The sequence below is a fragment of the Neoarius graeffei genome, chromosome 5, assembly GCF_027579695.1.
Source record: "Neoarius graeffei isolate fNeoGra1 chromosome 5, fNeoGra1.pri, whole genome shotgun sequence".
NCBI lineage: Eukaryota > Metazoa > Chordata > Actinopteri > Siluriformes > Ariidae > Neoarius > Neoarius graeffei.
In genome coordinates this window covers 109,101,559-109,123,715 of record NC_083573.1, presented here as the reverse complement: position 1 = coordinate 109,123,715, position 22,157 = coordinate 109,101,559, and the positions used below count along the sequence as shown (strand labels likewise).

Genomic DNA, 22,157 nt, shown 5'->3' with positions numbered 1-22,157 from the left:
TAGACACAGACAACCATTCACACTCACATTCACACCTACGCTCAATTTAGAGTCACCAGTTAACCTAACCTGCATGTCTTTGGACTGTGGGGGAAACCGGAGCGCCCGGAGGAAACCCATGCGGACACGGGGAGAACATGCAAACTCCGCACAGAAAGGCCCTCGCCGGCCACGGGGCTCGAACCCAGACCTTCTTGCTGTGAGGCGACAGCGCTAACCACTACACCGCCGTGCCGCCCAAGAAACAAGTCATTTTGTTAAAACAGAGAAAAAAGAACATGCAGGGGAAGACCAGAAACCTCCAAGGTTTTTCGAGGGTTTTCCCCTATACTATGATTAATTACTGTATGGTCATAACAATTTCTGTGATTATAACATACATACATAAATAAATAAGATCAAACAAAAGAAAAAAGCAAATCATTATCGAAATACAAAAAAATAAGGAAAAACTAATGAACTAACTAACTTATGAGATAATACAATCAAATAACATATCAAATTAAACAGAAGTTAAAGAAAACCAAATAGACAATTTAAACTAATAAGTAATAAATCATAAGTACATAGTAGAAAAAGTAAAAAAAAGTAAATACCAAATCTTTACATATATAAGTAAACATAAAAAAACAAGAAAAACAAAGAAATCAGGAGGGGGTAGTTGGCTTGTCTATGAAGTCATTTTTTTTTATATATTTTTTGAAAGTGGGTGGGGACAAACAATTTATTAGGGATTGACTTAAACTGTTCCATATGGAGGGGCCTCTAAACATTATTGTGAATTGCCTTAGATTAGATTTTGTCATTATTGGCCTTAAATTGTTTTGCTGTCTGGTACTATGACTATGGATATCTAAATTGATTTGAATAAATCCTTGTAATGCTCTGGTAAATAAGAACTTTTATGGATTACTTTATGAACAAAAATGGCTGTTTGAAGTTTGTTGATGTCATATACTGTCAAGACTTTCAGATCGTAAAATAGAGTCACTGAGTTTTCTAAAAAAGAGACATTTGATGCAATTCTCACGAAGCGCTTTTGTAACTGGTACAGTGGTTTGATGGAAGTAGTTTAAGTATTTGCCCAGATAATATTGCAATATGTTAAACAGGGGTATATCAAGCTGTAATACAAAGTCATAAATATTTTATGTGAAAGGCAACTTGCAACTTTTCTTATGATTCCAATATTCTTGTAAATCTGTTTGCAAATATGATCAATATGAAACTTCCATGTGAGTTTTTCATCTATTATGACTCCAAGAAAACATGTATTAATTATCTGTTTAATGGGTTTGTCATCTATGAATATCTTAGCCGTTTCTATACTGTATTTCTTATTTCTTCCTGTAAAGATTATGAAATTTGTTTTATCTATATTGATGAACAACTTATTTGCCTTGAACCAGTGATTTAGCTTGCCTAGTTCATCATTTATCATTATTATAAGTGTATCAAAATTTTTATGAGACATGAATAGATTAGTATCTTCTGCAAATAGTAAAGAGTTTGTCTGATACCAAGGCGAGGTCATTCACATAAATCAAGAGCAAAAGAGGACCAAGTATGGATCCTTGAGGGATTCCACATGTTACAGTTTTATGGGATGAGACAAAACTATTACTAAAAACATATTGCTTTCTATCTGACAGATAATCTTTTAACCATTGGAAGGCAAAACCTTTAAAACCATAGGAGTTTAGTTTATCGAGTAGTATATTGTGATATACAGTGTCAAAAGCTTTAGAAAAGTGGAGAAAAATTCAGATGGTAAATTCGTTATTTTCCAGGGCTGAAGTAATTTTATCTACGAGCTGTAAAAGGGCCATATATGTTGAATAATTTTTCCGAAATCCATATTGATGTAAATATAGAATGTTATTAATTTCTAGGTGCTTCAAAATTCTTTTGTACACTACTTTTTCAAAAATTTTAGAAAATGCCGGTAAGATTGATATGGGTCGATAATTGGTGAACACACAGGGGTCTCCAGATTTGTAGAGTGGAGTTACCTTGGCTACTTTTAACTCAGAAGGCACTTTACCAGTTTCAAGGGATGTTTTGAAGACATGTGTAATGGGTTCTAGAATTTCTGAAATCATCTGTTTTAATAATGAAGCTTTGATTTCATCCTTACCAGGTGCTACGTTTTTTAGATTGATAATTATCTCATGAATTTCCATTGTGCTGGGCGCTTTGAAAAAGCTGATGGGTAAATAATCATTCGATAGATATGATAATGGAGAACAGTTAGTCTTATCTATTTTTTTTTGCCAAAGAAGGGCCGATATTCACAAAAAATCATTAAATTTATTGAATATATCTTGTTGATTTGACACTTCACCTTCCCCGCCAAAAAACTTTAAAGGAAGAGTAGAAGCTGCCCTTTTTCTATTGAGAAGTTCATTTATGAGTTTCCAAGTATTATGTATATTAGTTGATGCTGTTATAAACCTATCCTGATAGTATTGCCTCTTAGACATACGAATCATCTCATCTCATCTCATTATCTCTAGCCGCTTTATCCTGTTCTACAGGGTCGCAGGCAAGCTGGAGCCTATCCCAGCTGACTATGGGCGAAAGGCGGGGTACACCCTGGACAAGTCGCCAGGTCATCACAGGGCTGACACATAGACACAGACAACCATTCACACTCACATTCACACCTACGCTCAATTTAGAGTCACCAGTTAACCTAACCTGCATGGCTTTGGACTGTGGGGGAAACCGGAGCACCCGGAGGAAACCCACGCGGACACGGGGAGAACATGTAAACTCCACACAGAAAGGCCCTCGCTGGCCACAGGGCTCGAACCCAGACCTTCTCACTGTGAGGCGACAGCGCTAACCACTAAACCACCGTGCCGCCCCTACATACGAATCAAACAATTAAATTTATTTCTATATATTTTGTATTTTTGTAATGTTGTCACTTGTCAGTATAGGGTTCTTTAAATACTTCCTGTAGAGCTTATTTTTCATCTTAGAAGACTTGCATAATCCTTTTGTAAACCAAGCTTTAATATTGTTCTCCAAGTTCCTTTTTGTTGAAATAGTTTTCAGAGGGAAGCATTTTTCAAAATGAGAATTAAAAATCTGAAGAAAATTACAGTAAGAAGAATTTGGCTCAGTGTTATACACGGATTCCCAGCTTTCTTTTGATAAGACAGCTTTAAATTTATCGATATTGCCTTGATTGAAACTTCGGTAACTGCGTTGTTGACATTTTGTTGTTCCATTTCCTCTACTGAGTTTAGTGATATAAAATACAGGTAGGTGATCTGATATGTCTGTAACAAGAAGACCTGATGAGTGAGAATTAATCATAGAATTTGTCATGATGTTGTCTATCAATGAAGCCGATCTATTTGTTATTCTAGACGGCTTAGGTATTGTAGGGTAAAATGTGCACGAATACAGAGTGTTCAGAAAGTCTGCAGTTAATGAGTGGCTTTCATGTTTTAAGAGATCTATATTAAAATCACCAAGCATATAACAGTTTTTACCTTCTTTATTAATTGCATCTAGAGTTGTCATAAAATTACTTATAAAGTTCTTGATATCAGTATTGGGTGGCCGGTATATGCAACCTAATATAAGACCTTTTCCCATTGCAGAGAGGATGGATGTATTTCTATAAGGAGAGATTCAATCATATCTTCCTCAGATTGAATGACGAGGTCCTTTTGTTCAATGAACTCAATGCTCTGATGTACTGTATTAAGATAGAGACTCCTCCACCTATTCTTTTTAATCTGCAACAGTGTAATGAAACATAGTTTGGTATGTCATAAAAACGTGATGTAGAATCATTAAGCCAGGTTTCAGTTAGGCCAATGACCGAAAAATCATGCTGAAGCGTTGATAAGTAGTGAGTAAAGTTATCATAATTCTGTGGAAGGCTCCTAATATTAAGATGTAACATTGAAAAAGTTGAAATGGCGTAAGACAGTTTTTTGCACAAATTCTTAAATGAATTTTCGAATAATACTGGCATAAATTGTTCGTAGAATTTCTGAAAAAGTTTACGTCGGGGTCCCAATCATCTGTGTATTTTGATTCATTTTTGCTTTCACTGTTTAACAAAAAAGGATTGAACATCAGGTTAACATCTTCAAATGTGTTTGAACATGTACCATAGTTTGAGTTCCTTGTTTTCCTGTTTGTAGAGATGTATTTAACATAGCCATAGTTAAATTATATACATCATTACACAAAAATGCTAAGTAAGAGTATCAGAAATAGATTTTACTGGATGTCATTTTTCTTTCCGATTACGAGTTTATCATAATTAATCTTGTCACCACGTTGTCTTGCTGTCACGTTGTCACGTTGAAGTCACCACGTTGTCTTGCTGCCTTCATCTCGGGTACCAGTTCAGCTCGTCGTTTCCTGACTTGTTCTGAGAAATCCTTGTTGATGAAGATGGTAGTGTTCTTCAGATGAGATCTGGCTTTACTCAGGATGAGCTGCTTGTCCTTAAAACGCAACAGTTTGACAACTATCTGCCTCGGTCGAGGACAATTTCAATAGTCTTAGGGTTTAACTGCAGGTTTTTGGACAGGATGTTTCGCACCTTTCCTTCTGACTCTGCCCATGTTTCCTTGCTGTTGTTGCCTTCCACTCCATCAATGACGATGTTGTTCCTTCGACTCTGGTTTTCTAAATAATCCATTTTCTTAGCAATCTCTGGCATGTCTTGAGACCTGATACACTTAACTGACTCTACGGTGGCCTTCAGTGCATTGACATCTGTTTGAGCTTCTTTCAGTAAAGTTTTAAGAGTGTCGACTTCTGCTTGCGAGTACTGTAGTGATGACTTGACTTCCTGAACTTCTCTTACAAGGGAATCAATGCGCTTGTTAGCTGAATCCATTCACATCTGGGTAAAGGATTGAAAAATCGCTTCTTGTCTTTTTAAGAGATCCTCATAGAACGCTTTGTTCTGTTCCATCATTTCTTTCATTACCCCCACTGACACGAACTCATCTTCTGCTTGACTTTTCTGGCCGCGAGTGGGCATGATTGAAAATGGAAAGTATACTTGTATTGACTAAATTGGAATGGACTTACCGTTTTATCTTCCTGGGACCTTCTGTTGAAGAGTTGTAGCTATAACAGCTTCAGGGTTGAGGTGCAGAAAGTCAATGTTGCAGCCTCTCAGCCCGCTCTTGCGCAGCCTTGCTCTCAGCCCGCTCTCGCGCAGCCTCGCTCTCGCTCTCAGCCCGCTCTCAGCCCCAAAAGTTCTTATACTTTTCACAAATTTCTTAATGAACTGTTTATATGGATCAGAAACTGTCTTTATAGGGTTTTATAAGATGTGCGTTTATGTGCATGTGTGCAGTGAGGTTTAGTATCAGCTTTTTAATCACATGATTTATGAGTTTTAAATAATATCTGTCTCAGAAAACATCATCTAAGCACGATTATTAAACAGAGAGCTAGAGGAAGAGTTTGTGAGTGCAGTAAAGTTTATCAGGATTTCATATTTGCCTGAGATTCAGGAGCAAGAACGCTTTGGAAAATAATAAAAAACACACCCATTACCCTTCAGTGTACAGATATGTAATGCCATTACATGAACATGTTCGGGCGGCACGGTGGTGTAGTGGTTAGCGCTGTCGCCTCACAGCAAGAAGGTCCTGGGTTCGAGCCCCGGGGCCGGCGAGGGCCTTTCTGTGCGGAGTTTGCATGTTCTCCCCGTGTCCGCGTGGGTTTCCTCCGGGTGCTCCGGTTTCCCCCACAGTCCAAAGACATGCAGGTTAGGTTAACTGGTGACTCTAAATTGAGCGTAGGTGTGAATGTGAGTGTGAATGGTTGTCTGTGTCTATGTGTCAGCCCTGTGATGACCTGGCGACTTGTCCAGGGTGTACCCCGCCTTTCGCCCGTAGTCAGCTGGGATAGGCTCCAGCTTGCCTGCGACCCTGTAGAAGGATAAAGCGGCTAGAGAAAATGAGATGAGATGAGATGAACATGTTCTTAATCCTGAGTATCTGTTGTTATTTTGTGAATTCTTACCTTCATAACTTCATTGTAATTTAAGGTACAAAACACTTAAGTTATCTACTGGTAGTGTGCATGAGGTAAGGGTTAGGGCTTGAAAACTAATAGTATACCTCGAAGGGTAATTGCAGCAGAGGTGGACAAAGAACCCAAGTTCATTACTTAAGTCAAAGTACAGATCCCACTGGTCAAATGTTACTCCAATACAAGCGAAAGTTGTACAGTCAAATTTTTACTTACGTTAAAGTACTGAAGTACTTGATTTTAAAAAATACTTAAGTATTAAAAGTACATTTTCTGTCAGTGTACATTTTCTGTCAGCTGTATTATTGCCATAACGCTGACAAAACCTAATGCCTCTGAAACAACCAACTGGATTTAATGACTAATTTGTAGAACCTGTAGAATAAACAGCTGGTAGAATGTTACAAAATGAAACACAACTGAACTGAAAAAGACCCATTGTCATTTATTTATTTATTTATTTATTTATTAATAGTAACCAGGGGCCTCATGTACAAAGCTTGCGTACGCACAAAAAAGCTACGTACGTCACTTTCTGCACAAACATTCGTATGTACAAAGATTGACTTGGCGTGGAAAAGTGTGGTACTCTATGCAAACCTCATGGCTGGCGTACGCACATTTCTGGTGCATCTTGGTACTTGGCGACACTTAGAGGCAGAGCAACGCAACTACATTTAGGCCTACTCAGTCAAGAGTCATGACATGGCGATAAGAGGCATCCAAAAATGCATCGGAACATCAGGATGCGTGAATTGAAATGTATGTCAGTCATACGACATTGTCGAGACACATAATGCGAGACTGTTGGGTAAATGCCAACAGATCCATCAACCATCCCTTCCATATTGTAATTACGGGAAATGAGAAACCCCAGCAATATCATTTCGATATTATTCCCATTGACTATTGGTTAATTAATTAAATTAAAGAATGCACATGCAGGACCATGCATTGCAGCTAGCTTAATAGATCTTCCTCGCGCATTTGCCGTGAGGTGTCAGACTGAAATATTATTAGTTGATGTTGCATGGGGTAGCCTTATCACATAATTACCAAGATCAATATATGAAACGATTTCCAAGTGCGTACAAATCAGACACAACCGCGGTGTGTGGCATGTTACACAATGTGGCGCAGCGGCACGGCATGCCAATAATGGAGCGAGACCTGCCGGAGGACCCAGACCCTGGGCCTCACAACGAGGTGCCACAGCGACATGGCATACAAACCCGGCAGCGCTTAATAGCCACAATGTGAAAAGGTAAGGGCAGACGGGACACCATTCATTTTTTAAGATATTCTTTTAATGTGTTATTCAGTTCCTTCAATTCCTCGCGGATTCCCTCGAGGTTGTCGTTAATCGCCTCTATCCCCTTTACAATTTCCCCTTGCGACTCAAGGACCGCGCGCGTCAGCACCCGGCCTGTGGACCCGACGACAGGGGCAGGCGGTGGAGAAGGGGGGCAGGTGACAGTGACGCTGGATCCGCTCGGCTGGGGGTCCTCTTCCTGCTCGGGTGGGATGGACTGGGGGCCTCCTGTTGTTCCCTGGCACCCTGCTAGAATACATTTGTCATTAAAATCCTATTGTGGAAAATATGTGCACATGTTTTATTTCTGGTTACATGTGGCTAGGAATATTGGGCCTACTAAGAGAGGAAGACATTTCCTCAAATACAGGGTGTCCCCAAAAAAATGTACACATTAGAGCACTAAAGGTGTTTTTTTGTTTTCAAAACCCATGTAACTCAAATAGATACTCATTGTGGCGCAGGCACTGCGGACGATGCAAATCATACCATTATCTTGGTATAGGCTACATTCACATTCAGTGGCATACAATCAGTGACCATTGCATGTCTCATAGCATACACTTTGAACATCACTTTAATTGGAGGTGACAGAACAATTAAGTGATGTATGTGAATTCTATTACACTGTGCTAAAGGCAGGGATTAACATGAATAAATGTTAAATGTTAATAATAAATGTTAAATGTTAATTTGATTAACGCGAGATTTCTAACATTTAATTAACATTAACGCGTTAGTAAAAGTTGCCATGTCTTTTACCTAACGCGGGCCTTACTGCAGGTCTATTTATACTAATTAACATATTCAGTGTGGAATAATTGAGGGAGGAGACGGGGCGGGGAACGGGGCTCGTGCATGTGCGCCGAATTCCACGTTGATTGGGATGTACAACAGGAGAGTGCGTGGAAACCTTCGTACGCACTGATTGATACATCCGGATTTTTTTGGTCGTACGCAAATTTCCCGATTTTGACGTGCGCACATATTTAGTGGGAAATCCACGCAGGTCTTTGTACATGAGGCCCCTGGCCTGGAATTTCGTCATTTTAGGGGCAAGGCCACTTGGCCTTTTGTGCTGTCAATTTTTTTTGAGGGCACGAAGGCCAAAAGCCAGGGCACCAAGGCCATAAAATAAAACAATGATTTTAAGTTCACGTCTATAATGAATTTAATTTAAGGACTAATGACTCTTCTGAGGAAGATTGGAGTCTCAGTTGAAACTACCAAGCAGGTAAAGAAACATCTCCTACACTATTATGTCTGAAGATAAGAAAATATTGAACACATCTAAACTTATCAATCCATCACTCACTTCAAAAATTGCAAAACTTACTAAACCTATATCCTCCCATAATTTTTGTTCAATTGACCACCGAATGTGCAAGAGCATCTTCAGACTGTACTACTACGCAGATTTTTGATTCATCAAAGTTGAGCCTGGAGTTCATCAAAATGTTTGACTGTAAATGGAACATATACTAGCATGCAGGCTACTAATTAACCCATAAGAGCCCAGACCGATTTCTCAATCAAGGAAAATTATTGAGGAAATAAAATGAACTAAATAGACGATAAAGAAAACATTTCTGACCTTTTATTTTTTAAAATAGCACTTTCATGTCTCAAGATCTGAAATATTAAATTGCAAATTTGCAGAACACTGCAACACTATTACACTGTTAACCCCAAAGTTCATTCTATGCAAACAGTTTGAGTAAATTCCACTTTTAAAGATTAGTTTTATTGCATTACTTAAACAGTATGAGTATATGAAGAGTATATGAGACAGTCATTGGGTTACTCATTTTTGTAATTTAAACAAACTTAAAAGAAAGGGTTGTTTACTCCCTAAAAACATGACTGTAAGGCACTGAGAACAGGCAAATGGAGCCTGTTCATTGGTTCTGAGTGGCTATGACCCAAAATGTGACACGTGTAAGCCAATGCCCAGAGTAGTAAAGTTCAGCGAATTGTTGAAGCACGACCACAGGCTGTATGCAAATCATTCAGGGCTCGCTGAAAGCATGAAAGGTCATAGAATTATTTGTTTTTACAGAATTTAGCTAGAGCAAATGATGTATTTTCTGCAAATTTTCAAAATGATGTTCGATTCAAAGCGACTTTGATGAAATTTCACTGTACCGTTTTCTCTGGGATATTTAAATATGTTGCTGACGTCGCCTGTGAAACATTCAGGTACCCTCAGAAACTTCAGAATCTGACAATTTCGCCAGTCTTTTCAGCTTTTGGATGAAAGTGTTTGTAAATTCGAATCATTTAAAAATAAGTAGTATTTTGAGCCCACCAGTGGGCTCTGGGATCCAGAGGGTTAAATATATGGCCTAAATATTTATGGATTGTGCATGATAAACTGATTCCCTGAATTTCACTTTTGGTGTGTTGTTAGATAGCTAACAAACAAACTACAAGATCTTGTTGCCTCTTGAATCATAATTAAGCTACCACTCACCTCTTGAAAAAAGCGTCCATTGTTTTGCAGTTTTTAGCTGCATCTTCAAAGTTTTTTTTTTTACGGCACCTCTCCCTCCGCTCCTTGCTTGGCATAATTATTACTGGGGGTAAATGAATAAAAGTAAATGTTGTAATGATGCCAAAAACAATGAGATAAAATCTCTTGCAATGGTGATCTCGTCAAGATGGCAGCAGTTACACTTCGGTTAAACAGCAAAAAGAAACATACAATACGAGTAACAAAACAATGCTAACTGCATAGATTAAAAAAGTGGCTATGAACAGACAACAGCACATATCACGTATCATATTACGGCAGGAACAAGCAGTAGTAACATCCATGACCTTACGCTTAAAGCTCGACAAAGGAAAAACTCGACAGCAAGCTAATTAGCATTTGTTACCGGCTACAGTCAGTACTCAGCACGTTAAAAGTGGGTCAACATTGTAACGACATAATGTTACTGTACAAACAATGCGTATTTAACGGTAACAAACTTAAGCCCTATACACAGCAAAAAAGCCAGTGTTAAATCAACTCTGAGAGTGTTAAATTTAACACCAAGAAAGTGTGTATATGCGTCCACTCTTTTCAGTGTTAATTTAACACTAACACTAGTGTTAATGTTTTTACACTCAGCTATAGTTATTTCAACACTGTAGGGAGTTAAAAATTAACACTGGCCAACACTTGTGAAGTGTCAATAGTACTCTACACTAGTGTCAGTGTATATTTTTACACTTAGGTCTAGTAATTTCAACACTGTAGGGAGTTCAAAGTTAACACTGGCTAACGCATGTATAGTGTCAGTGTTAGTGTTTTTACACTCAGCTATAGTAATTTCAACACTGTATGGAGTTCAAAGTTAACACTGGCTAACACATGTATAGTGTCAATAGTACTCTACACTAGTGTCATTTTAATAAAATGTTACACTGACTGCGGTTGAAAATGCTACACTGACTACCAATGCATTCAGACCAATGGATGTAAAAATTGACTACCAATCAACCACCACAACCACCCGCCAAACCTATCACAAAAAATACACAAGGCAAACAGTTCTTAAGAAAAAAAGTCTTATTAAATGGCCACCACACCGCATCAACAAAAAAACAGTCTGCATGGATTCACATATAATTACAGTATGGAACAAGGTACACTTGGTCATCGGTGTCATATGAAAATTGCCCATCATAAGGTCTGTAATATACCAAATCATTTACACAGATCACTGTGAAAATCTCATTTTTCTCCTCAATACCAAATGCATTTAAATGATCATCAAAGAAAATATTCGAGACTTTACAAATCAAAAGATAGGCATTGTTGTCTTTAACAATTATACTGTCAATCCTGTTGAACAAAGGCATCTCATTTTCAACTCCAGTGACCACATACATCCCAACTTGATACTCTGTGCCATAGTTTTTGACCCAGGAAGTGGTGGAAATTGATGGCACATCAAAAGCTTCATTCAGCACCTCTCCACCCTCTATACTGCTGACTGGGACTTCGGAGATCGGACCAAACTGTAATCTTTGGAAATAAAAGTTCTCAAAATGAAATGCAAACTGAGCCTGATGTTTCTTAACCAGAGTTTTAGCAATATTTTTGAAGTTTTTAACAGATTTCTTGAAGAAATTATGTTTTGCTTCAAATCGCATGCACCAAATGTGTATGAGTGGTCCAATTCTTCTAATACAGCTTGGGTAGTGGATCATATGGTGATGTTTGGGAATGAGACTGTGCTCTGGGAAGATGGATTTAAAAAGTTTATGATGTTCAAAAATTAAATGTTTCAAATAACAAGTCATACCATGAGTTACAGTTGGTGAAAACACAATGTTTACAATTTGAATTAAAAGGAGTAACAATTGCCAACAGGTATCCTCTCTTTTAACTAAATCTCCAAATATCAGCGGGGCATTGCGTAGGAGGCACCAAGACTGGATAGCATTAAGTCCAAGATCTTTGCTGTTGTCATCCAGCTTAAGCCCACCTGGCCTGTTCTTTCTCTGTGTGTATCCATAATTAAAGCTAACGATTCTTTCAGACAATGAACTCAGGGATATTGAATTCTTGATCAGATACTGAAACACAAGCTTTAACTCATATTGCACCACTCCTTCTAGCAGGTCATGCATTATGTCTACAGCGTAATTATTTGACGAATGGAAAAACTGGAGGGAATTGAGTGGACAGTCTCGTTTGACACCAAATGTTGATTTCAAAGCAGGATTTTCCTGGATGACACGGACATGCTCAACATGAAGGTCTTTTGAACGTAGAGTTAAACCTGGGTGATCTTCACTGAAAACTGACTGATATTCACTTTTATCAGTTAAACATAACCTACAGCAGTACGTCGCACTGAATGATTCAACAAAACCAAAAAGTGCATGTAGAGCTAAATTGTCTCCTGTAACCTGAATGACTGAACCCTTCACAGGTGTAGCTGAAAAGGGCAACTGTATTCCTTCCGTCTCCAAAATCTTAAGATCATCAATAAGTGGCTTCAGAATTGGCTCAAACCCATATTTCTTAAGATCCTCCGAGTGAAAGAGAGCGACAAGATGAATATTCATTAACACAGAATTGAGCTTTGGTGATAAATTTCTCAAAACAAAATAGACACATCCAAGTTTGTGCACACCCTTTTTTGAGCCCAGCGGATTGGCTGGATCTGAAGAGCGGGTTCTTGCTGAGAAAATAAACTATGATTTTTAAAGTAGGACCCATCACTTATATCTCTGTAAAATCCCTCCTGGTGTGGTTTTACTTCTTGGAAACTGTTACAGAGTTCACTGTTACTAAACATAGATGAGAGAGACCCCCTGATAGGTACATACATGAACTTATCATTAACCGGAACTTGCCTATACATGCCTGTTATTCTATCTCTTCTTACATCAAAACGGACACCCAGAACATGCTCTACAGGTTCTACTATATTCCATTTCTTTTCAAAATGCCTCATCCTTTTAGATTCTGTGTTAAGACATGAAAATGGGTTTTCTAGTTGATCAAAACAACTCTCAACTCTATCCAAAGTTTCTCTAGATGCATCAGAAGACAAACAATTAACAACAGCTTCCTTTGTGTGAGCATGGATGTCATTAACCAGTTCCTCCATTGAGCCAACTAAACACTGCACAGTACTCTCTGGAACACCTGAGGCTTGAACCTGAGCAATAACAGAGCTGCACATGTCCAGTATATTCTTCTTTTCAACTGGAACATGTGTAGTGACCCTCACAGGAGAATCCACATTCACTGGTGTGGAAGGTCCAGCTACAGGCTCAAATTCAAAACTGCTGACGGGATCTGGATCAAGACAGTCTTTATGTGCTCGAGATAGATGACGTTGGTAACCAGAATATGTACAAAAAACAAATGAACAACCATGCTTTCCACAGTTCAAGCGCAGAGACCTTCCAGGATACAATCCATGCTCAAACTTCAAATGTCTAAATAACACGGAACAACTGGTGTGGTGTACCTTGCAAATGTAACATGTGTACATTTCTGGTCAAAATCGGTCTTCAAACTTCACAGTGAAGAAGCCTCGCTCTGATTTCTTTTACCTGAGGACTCTCTTTCACTTTGCCGACGTTGATGCCATACACAGTGGTTTGGATGAAGATGAAGAAGCTGGACAGCGCTTCATCATATGACACAGCAAAAGCATAATGCGCCTTGAAGAGCTCATCAAAGGCAGCAACTGGGGTCTGCATCCTGCAGGGAATGGCCTTCTGGTCCAGGATGATGTAGAAATCCCGGATGCTGTTGCTTCTTTCTCCGACACCGAGAAGAAAGGGCTGTTTGGGGCCAGTTTCTTTAAGGACAGTCTCCATGCTTGACCCCACCTGAGAGAGAGAGAGAGTTTTTACTCAAGTCATTTTAATTCATGTGCGACTGACTGTATGAATGGATATACGCAATACACAACTTGATGAATTAATAATTGATAGATAGATGTACCGGTAGACAAGTAATGAATTCAGAGATGGGTCGATCAATGTACACAGCATTCATTTATTTTTGTGTGATGAATGGATGGATGACTTTTTAAAAACAATTTAACTGCACCCCCCCATTATCCTGCCATATTGGCTCCTGAAAACTTTACATCAGCTGATATGAAAACCTTGCATCAGTGATGTACAGTCCTAAGAAAATACCTTCATGAACTTGATCAGGCGTCTAGCAGCCTCCGATGCGCTCATCTTGCCGGTCTTCTTGCCTTTAACTGTTGGAGGCAAGAGGTGAAGCAGCAGAAGGATGGCGGCCATCTCAGAGTCCCACTCTTCAGAATGTCACACTGCAGAATTAGAAGTGACTATAAAATGTCCTTTGTTTCCTTATAAGCATTGCAGAATCAGTTATAGTAAAGTTTTCTTAAATTACACCATCGATTGAATATGGCTGGCAGTAAGGTGCAGTATGTGATTTGTAGTAAAGGGGCCAAACAAAAGAAAGAACTCAACAATATCCTCTTTTCTTGTGTACACTAAAGGCATGTGCAATCTACTGCGTCCACTATTCAATTAACACTTACCACCATCATCAGACTCCTGTTGTGCAGACAGAAGTAGCTCATCCACATGCGGACTTGGGGTTAGATTCTTGCAGCAATCTGCGATGACTCTTGGTTTGAAAAATGTTGGCCACTTCGAGAGGAATTTACCAGACACCTCCTCACCAAAGATCATTGTGAAGTCTTGATCAATCTTAAACAGAAAACGTTTGTATGTGTGTGTGAATAAGCATACCATTGTAATGGTGCTATGGGTGTCAATTAATAAACAGTCAAGCAAAATAAGGCAATCACAAAGTCATCAGTAATTAATTTTATGTTTACCAAGCCAGGTGTATCCAAGAACCTGGGAAAGAGATCCAGGACAGAAGAAGCAGTATCTGGGTCGTGAACCACCTTTTGCCTGTGCTGGAATGTTGCCTTCATCTTATTTTTGACAAGGGTCGTATCACTTGAGTGTATCATGACCGATATGGCTTCCCTGCATTCATCACCGGTCAACTGCTTCTCATCTGAACGGATACTGCGTGGAGTCTTGGGGCCCTCTTGGAAAGTGGTCCTGGATTTCTTGCTGTCTTGAGCAGAGTTCCGCTGAACAGTTTTCAGCCTCCACGCTAGGTAGCCGGAACCACTCTGGTGATCATAGAAATGTTCCTGTTGATAAAGAAAAACACATTGACTCACATCAACTGAGGAAAAACTCCAGGAAAACCCTTTCACAGGGAAAAAATTGGAGAAACCTCACGGTGAGCAACAGAGGAGGGATCCCTCACCCAGGACTGGCAGACTTGCAAGAGATGTTATTTAGAGACAAAAACAGTTTACAACACAGAATATATGGGGATGCATTGCTGTTTATACTCACATAGCCATTCTTAGAATCCGGGTCCTTCAATTTAGGGAACAGTGTTGTAATCCCAAGTGCATAGAGGATCCGCACATTCACCGGAGGGACCCTCCTGAAAAGAGAGAGATCATTCCTCCAAAAACTGCAAATTTCACTTATGTGCACTTGGGTTATTATAGTTAACTAAAACTAAAACTAGCAGTGAAAAAATAATTTAGTAAACAAAAAATAAAAATAGGCGGCACGGTGGTGTAGTGGTTAGCACTGTTGCCTCACAGCAAGAAGGTCCGGGTTCGAGCCCCGGGGCCGGCGAGGGCCTTTCTGTGTGGAGTTTGCATGTTCTCCCCGTGTCCACGTGGGTTTCCTCCGGGTGCTCCGGTTTCCCCCACAGTCCAAAGACATGCAGGTTAGGTTAACTGGTGACTCTAAATTAACCGTAGGTGTGAATGTGAGTGTGAATGGTTGTCTGTGTCTATGTGTCAGCCCTGTGATGACCTGGCGACTTGTCCAGGGTGTACCCCGCCTTTCGCCCGTAGTCAGCTGGGATAGGCTCCAGCTCGCCTGCGACCCTGTAGAACAGGATAAAGCGGCTACAGATAATGAGATGAGATGAGATGAAAAATAAAAATGATTTTATATTATAAATATTTTATATTTATAACTAAATAAAAACTACAATAATAATACAAAAACTAAAACTAAAGTGAATGTCAGATAACATCAGCTTAGTTGTAGTTAGAGATGCTATAGTCGCAGGAAGAAAAGGCCACAGCTCAAGATGGTACAACTTAGAGTACAACCCACAGGTAGATAAGAGTGAATGGAAACGTGATGAGGACTGATGGGAACATTATGGGATGCAACTAAAAGGGAAAAAGTTAATCTTCAGAGGTCTCACAGAGGCTTTCTCCTAAAACCTGAAAAACTAAAAAAGAAAGAAAATAAAAATAAATAAAAACCAAATAAAAACTAGTCATTTCCTGAAAATAAAAACTAAACTAAAACTGCTTCATCACTTATTGAGCGAACTAAAACTGAACTGAAACAAAAAACGCAAATTGAATAGCTAAATAAAAATCAAAACTAATGAAAAATTTAAAACTATAATAACCTTGATGTGCACATGGGTGTGGGTGAAGACATAATTGGCAGCGACTTTTGGAGGTGAAAAAAAAACAAGAAAAAAAAAACCACAACTTGTCACTGCAAGTGCATTCACTTACCCATGGCTCTCTACCATATCTGCCACAAGAATGTTTACCATCTTCCTCCTTGTAACATCACTGATGACGCTTGTTTTCTCGTACTCTTTGAATATTTCTTTTCCACCAGGCTTTGAATACAGAGCGACTCTAACATTCTGAAACGACAATTGCATAACATTCACACTGCAGGTACAGTAGGTATTTCAGCCTGTGCCCTGGGCTGATGTAACAGTTGGTTAGGGGGTGCATGATAAATGAGAATTAGCTAACATAACGGAGCTCTGGGAGCTCTCATTCCGATACTGAAGCTGCAGTACAAACATACTTATTGTGAAATTTTAATGTATGGTTTGACACCAGTCTAATTGACATCAGGGTCAATATCAGGTGGTTAACTTACATCTCTTGCAATGTTGCTATCCAGGGGTCCTTCAACCAGCTGTCTTTTCTGAGCTTTGGTAGATTCCAGTATCAGCGTTGAGTCAGAACCTGATGATGACCCTTGGGATGCACGTGATGGTGATGGTGACCAGTCTGATAAAGATGAGCCCTCTGAGAACTCCACCTCGGCATTGCTACCTAAGAAAACACACAGCCTGGCATTGTAAATGTCTCAAGTGACCACGAGAGGAAACGAGTTACAGCTCAATTTATCTTTTGTCGAAAACAGACTCAAATTCTTAAAAATTAAAAATATAAGCCTGCAATCCCTTACCATCACATTCTTCGGCCTTGAAAGACACCCCAGATGACTTCAAGAGTTCATCAAATATGTCTGAATCCACTTCCACATTAGAGGAATCCTTCAGGCTCAAGGAAGCAGAACCTGGCAAATTGAATTTTGCCAGCACTAAAACATAAGATACTGTAGATAAGCAAGATTTGGGAGGGACAGACTTGCATTAATGAACAGAGCTGATGAACTATAAATACACCGGAGTTAGCAGGAAAGCTAATTTTCATCTGTAGTCTCTAGGAAAAACATTGGAAAACCCTAAATGCACAAATAAACATGACAGTCAAATCAGCCTAACAGTTACCTGCTTGCAAAAACTGGGAGTAATTGTACTCATCCTCCGCCTGTGGTACCCTCACCCATTTGCTGACTCCTTTATACTCTACAGGAACCAGCATGTCGCTTCAAAGACAAGAATGGCATAACTTATTATTCCTAATTTCTTACATTTGCACCCAGTGCTTCCCACTGGGTGGGGGGTAGTTTGAACATTGTACAATTACCGCGACTACCGCGCAACATGAGACTGACGGTGATGAAGGGAGGTGAAATGCTGTTTTAAAAAAAACACTATATGTGTGTGTGTGTGTATATATATATATATATATATATATATATATATATATATATATATATATTACTCCGTGAGAGACTGTAGCGGACCCAAACGCCTGTGTCTCGTTAATTAACGTTCATGGGAAACACTATAAACCATACATTTAACCCAACACTAACGTTAACACAATGTAGGCCTATTTACAATGTGCATTGCATATGTGTAATGTTGTCATACTATACTCGTGTCGTCTATAACCTTTTCAATACATTCATATTACTCAAAAAACCTTTCCTTTGTAGACACTTTTAATAATTTGAGGAACTAATGTTAGCTAAACCCTGGTCCAGCACAGTGTTGGCCAGCTAGCGAGCTAAGCTAACGTTAGCTAGCTAACCAACTTCGCTAGGTAGCTAGCAGCCACAGTCAACCACAAAAAAACAAACGCTAATATCAATCCAAAAGAGACAATTTTATCGACCGAAACTTAACTTACCGTAGAAAGAAGAGATCTGGACGATGTATGTCTGCAGTCTGTGTGTGTGCCGCCAGTGTGCTGGTCACTGCCACGGTGAGCAATTCAAATGGTGGGTGTGGCCAGTTGAACGAGCCAGAGTGTAAATTCAGAGTGATTCTCAGAACGACGGATATCAACTCTTACACTTTCAGGAATGGACTCTAGGGGGAGTTAATTTTGATCAATTCTGAGTAAAATTAATAGTAACCCCTGTTAATTTACATCAACACTAAAAAAATAACACTGGCACATTTGCTGTGTATGTTGAAATTCCTCTCTTATTCGTTCGTTAATTTATCACACAGTCTTACCTCAGTCAGCTTCTTCCCTCCTTCTGTGAAAATTCAATGTCTCAGGCGCGGACACAAGTGGGGGGGTGCATTTGATTAAGTCTCCTGATTGGCTGGTGATAGATTGGTGTCATTATAGCACGTCGGAGCAGTTCATGCCAGGCTTGAGTCCGATCCACCACTGATGAGTTGCCCAATAAGAATCCAGAATGTCATCAAAAGACGTATTTTTTTCTCAATAGACGCAGGTGATGTTAAAGCCTATTGGCAGTCATAAGGCAGACTACAAAACCACAAAACCACAGGGCATCAAGGCCACTGTGGCCTTACGGCAGATATTTTTTTCCAAGGGCACAAGGCTAAATTGAGAGGGCACGAGGGCCATGGCCCTCGTGAAATTCCTGCCCTGATAGTAATGCTCCTCCCCACCCCACAAAACAGCATGGTCGTGTTCTGACCCAGATCTGGCAGTGTGTGTACACATGTATGTGTATGTTAATCAGGAAGACAGTGGAATAGCTGTAAATGCAGCTTCCTCAGAAAATAAAAATGACAGTCTAACCTGATTAAAACCCAGATCCACACCTCGAGCTTAATCACTGCCCAACAGCAACACTGCTTTCAGCAAGACAAAAAAGTGCAACACCATCATCTGACATCAAAACAAAAAATTCCAACAATTTTTGTGACTGATGAGTAAAATACTGTCCATCTCACAGGTCTTACGTGTGTGTGTGTGTGTGTGCGCGCACACGCAAGTGTATGTGTTCATGCATATATAAATCTGCCTGTGGAATCATGGTGATTTAACAATAAGCTAGCTAGTCAGTGAAACTCCACCTGACATGCTAGCAAAATCTTTTCAAACTCAAAATCATATTGGGTAGCTAACATTACTAGAAGAGACAGATTTCTACATTTTGTTTACTTGGCAAGATTATGCTAAAACATTTCTGAAAGGACTTCAGATAAGTTAACGTTATTCATGTTAGCATAACTCCATTTGTACATGCTAACTAACAGCGTCCAAGTTAACTAGCTACGTCAAGTCAAGTTTATTTGTATAGCACTTTTAACAATAAATATTGTCACAAAGCAGCTTTACAGAATTTGAACGACTTAAAACATGAGCTAATTTTATCCCTAATCTATCCCCAATGAGCAAGCCTGTGGCGATGGTGGCAAGGAAATACTCCCTCAGATGACATGAGGAAGAAACCTCGAGAGGAACCAGACTCAAAAGGGAACCCATCCTCATTTGGGCAACAACAGACAGCATGACTATAACATTAACAGTTTTAACATGAAGTCAGTTTCGTTGATGCTATAAACTCTTCATTGATAGAAACTTGAGTGCAAAACTGTTCATGACAACTGCAGTCCTAAAGTTACCAAGTCAACTGTAGTCCTCAGCCATAAAAGCATTACTGTAAGAGTCCAGAGCGTCCTCCAGGTGTGACCTTCAACTGTCCTCATGGGGCCATCCTCCACAGGAGCGATTCGATGAGACACCAACCAGACACAGGGCACCAGGATGGATCAAGCAGGTCCTATGTGTTAGCTTTTATGTGGTGCTTGAAAGTTTGTGAACCCTTTAGAATTTTCTATATTTCTGCATAACTACCGTAAAATACCAAATAATAGCCCGGGCTATTATTTGTCTCAATCGCATAAGAGACCCGGCGCGTATTAGAGACTAGGCGGCTATTTGGAACAGGCGATTAATTCCTTCTTCACAAACACCTTCCCCAAAATCTACCTCAAAACGGGGAAAAAATCATTCTCAGATAGGCCTACTTTTAACCAGTATAACTTACAGTTTCTTTAGAGTTAGATTACAGATAGCACGGTGCCGACTTCGGGGAATTCTGAAGACGCAGAATGCATCTTCGCATGGCACAGTCGGGGTGGATAAAGGATAAATCACACACCTTTTCCTGTTAATGACTAGTTAAGCGCATGTTAAATGACTAGTTAAGTGCTTTACAAAATAATCAAGAAACCACACCATTGTCTGTGCGCAGCACTGTGATTTAATTACTCTGCAAAGTTATGGTCACTTGCTATCACCCTCACCCATGCAGCCTCCGCCCTTTGCGCTTTGCGATGTCTGTCAATCTGAAATTGTATGGAGGGCGTGACGTTGAAGCAACATAATTAGGGTGCGAAGTGTCAAACCAAAGGGTTTTTTCTTATGCTGAAAAATAAGTGACCTGCAGTGGCTACATACTGTCATCTTGCATTCTCACGTTTCTCTCCAAGACGTCTCCCTATTTGGCCGATATGAGCCTATTCCCCGAGTGAGTTGGTACGGTGGCTCGACCCCGTAGAAAACTTAAAGTTCGGATGAAAGTTAGTTGAATAGGTTACTGACTTGTAGGCCTACATGTTGCCTGCCTGACGCGTGCTTCTGCCCAACTTGCACGACAGATTACTTGTTGAAAAGGCCCCTTGGATTAGATTGGCCGCGAGCAGACTGAAATGCATGTTAGAACGCTCTCACCTTTTTTGTAAAGCGTCTTCCAGATCCGAATGGGTAAGGGCAAGTGAAATGGTATAAGGTCTTTAATAAAACTCAGTGTGTGCTTTGACGCATGCATTCGGCAATTTAGGTCGTTTAACAGAAGCAGCAGTCCAACCTTGGAAACCTGCAGTCCTCAATGTCACCACACACGCTGGCTTTCGTTGGGTGAATACCCCAAAGGGGTATTCCTCATTCGATGACGTAAGTGATATCCCACACACCCATGTCAAACGTAATTGGCTAAGACATCTGTCAAAAGTTACGGAGTTGCATTCCTCAAGAAATATTACGGTAGACCAAGATTATAACATTGAAATGGCATGTTTATTATCACGTAACAAAATGTTGTAAACAGTATTATAGAAATAATTTCATTTTTCATTCATTCATTCATTCATTCATTCATTCATATTGTTTCGGTAGAAAACTATGCAATGCAAAACCGTTTAAACACCAGAAAACCAGAAAAGTGCTGGGCCTCAAGATTCTAGATAGAACGTTCGGATGCTTTTTTTTTTTTAGACCCCGGCGAGTATTCGGAACCGGCCTTTATTTGTCACAACACACGCGTACACCCGGCCGTTAAAGGGAACTCGGCGGTTAATTGGAACTCGGCTATTATTTGGTATTTTACGGTATGACCTAAAACATCATCAGATTTTCACACAAGTCCAAAAAGTAGATAAAGAGAACCCAGTTAAACAAATGAGACAAAAATATTATACTTGGTCATTTATCTATTAAGGAAAATGATCCAATATTACATATCTGTGAGTGGCAAAAGTATGTGAACCTTTGCTTTCAGTATCTGGTGTGACCCCCTTGTGCAGCAATAACTGCAACAAAACGTTCCAAGTAACTGTTGATCAGTCCTGCACACCGGCTTGGAGGAATTTTAGCCCATTCCTCCGTACAGAACAGCTTCAACTCTGGGATGTTGGCGGGTTTCCTCACATGAACTGCTCACTTCAGGTCGTTCCACAACATTTCCATTGGATTAAGGCCAGGACTTTGACTTGGCCATTCCAAAACATTAACTTTATTCTTCTTTAACCATTCTTTGGTAGAATGACTTGTATGCTTAGGGTTGTTGTCTTGCTGCATGACCCACCTTCTCTTGAGATTCA

At 39.7% G+C, this 22,157-nt stretch overlaps 2 protein-coding genes across 5 annotated transcripts in view; one reads left to right on the top strand and one right to left on the bottom strand.

Moving 5' to 3' along the window:
* zgc:163022 (putative ferric-chelate reductase 1) overlaps positions 1-22,157 on the top strand; it is a 160,654-nt gene that overhangs the window by 5,514 nt on the left and 132,983 nt on the right. The gene's annotated exons all lie outside the window — the stretch shown is intronic.
* Positions 14,033-17,541, bottom strand: LOC132886322 (uncharacterized). The gene is made up of 8 exons (XM_060920868.1): positions 17,448-17,541; positions 17,123-17,233; positions 16,808-16,986; positions 16,426-16,562; positions 15,221-15,314; positions 14,680-15,009; positions 14,377-14,548; positions 14,033-14,139 (listed from the first exon to the last, which is right to left on the bottom strand). The coding sequence occupies exons 1-8, from the start codon at positions 17,539-17,541 to the stop codon at positions 14,135-14,137; spliced, it is 1,122 nt and encodes a 373-aa protein (XP_060776851.1). The 3' UTR covers positions 14,033-14,134.

What these genes read in the sequence shown, in the direction of transcription:
- LOC132886322 (XM_060920868.1), bottom strand. Translation starts at nt 17,541, where the DNA reads ATGCTGGTTCCTGTAGAGTATAAAGGAGTCAGCAAATGGGTGAGGGTA. An exon ending in CTCCCAGTTTTTGCAAGCAG is followed by an intron (nt 17,234 to 17,447) that starts GTAACTGTTAGG and finishes TCAATTTGCCAG; the next exon opens with GTTCTGCTTCCTTGAGCCTG. An exon ending in TCTTGGATACACCTGGCTTG is followed by an intron (nt 14,549 to 14,679) that starts GTAAACATAAAA and finishes TTTCTGTTTAAG; the next exon opens with ATTGATCAAGACTTCACAAT.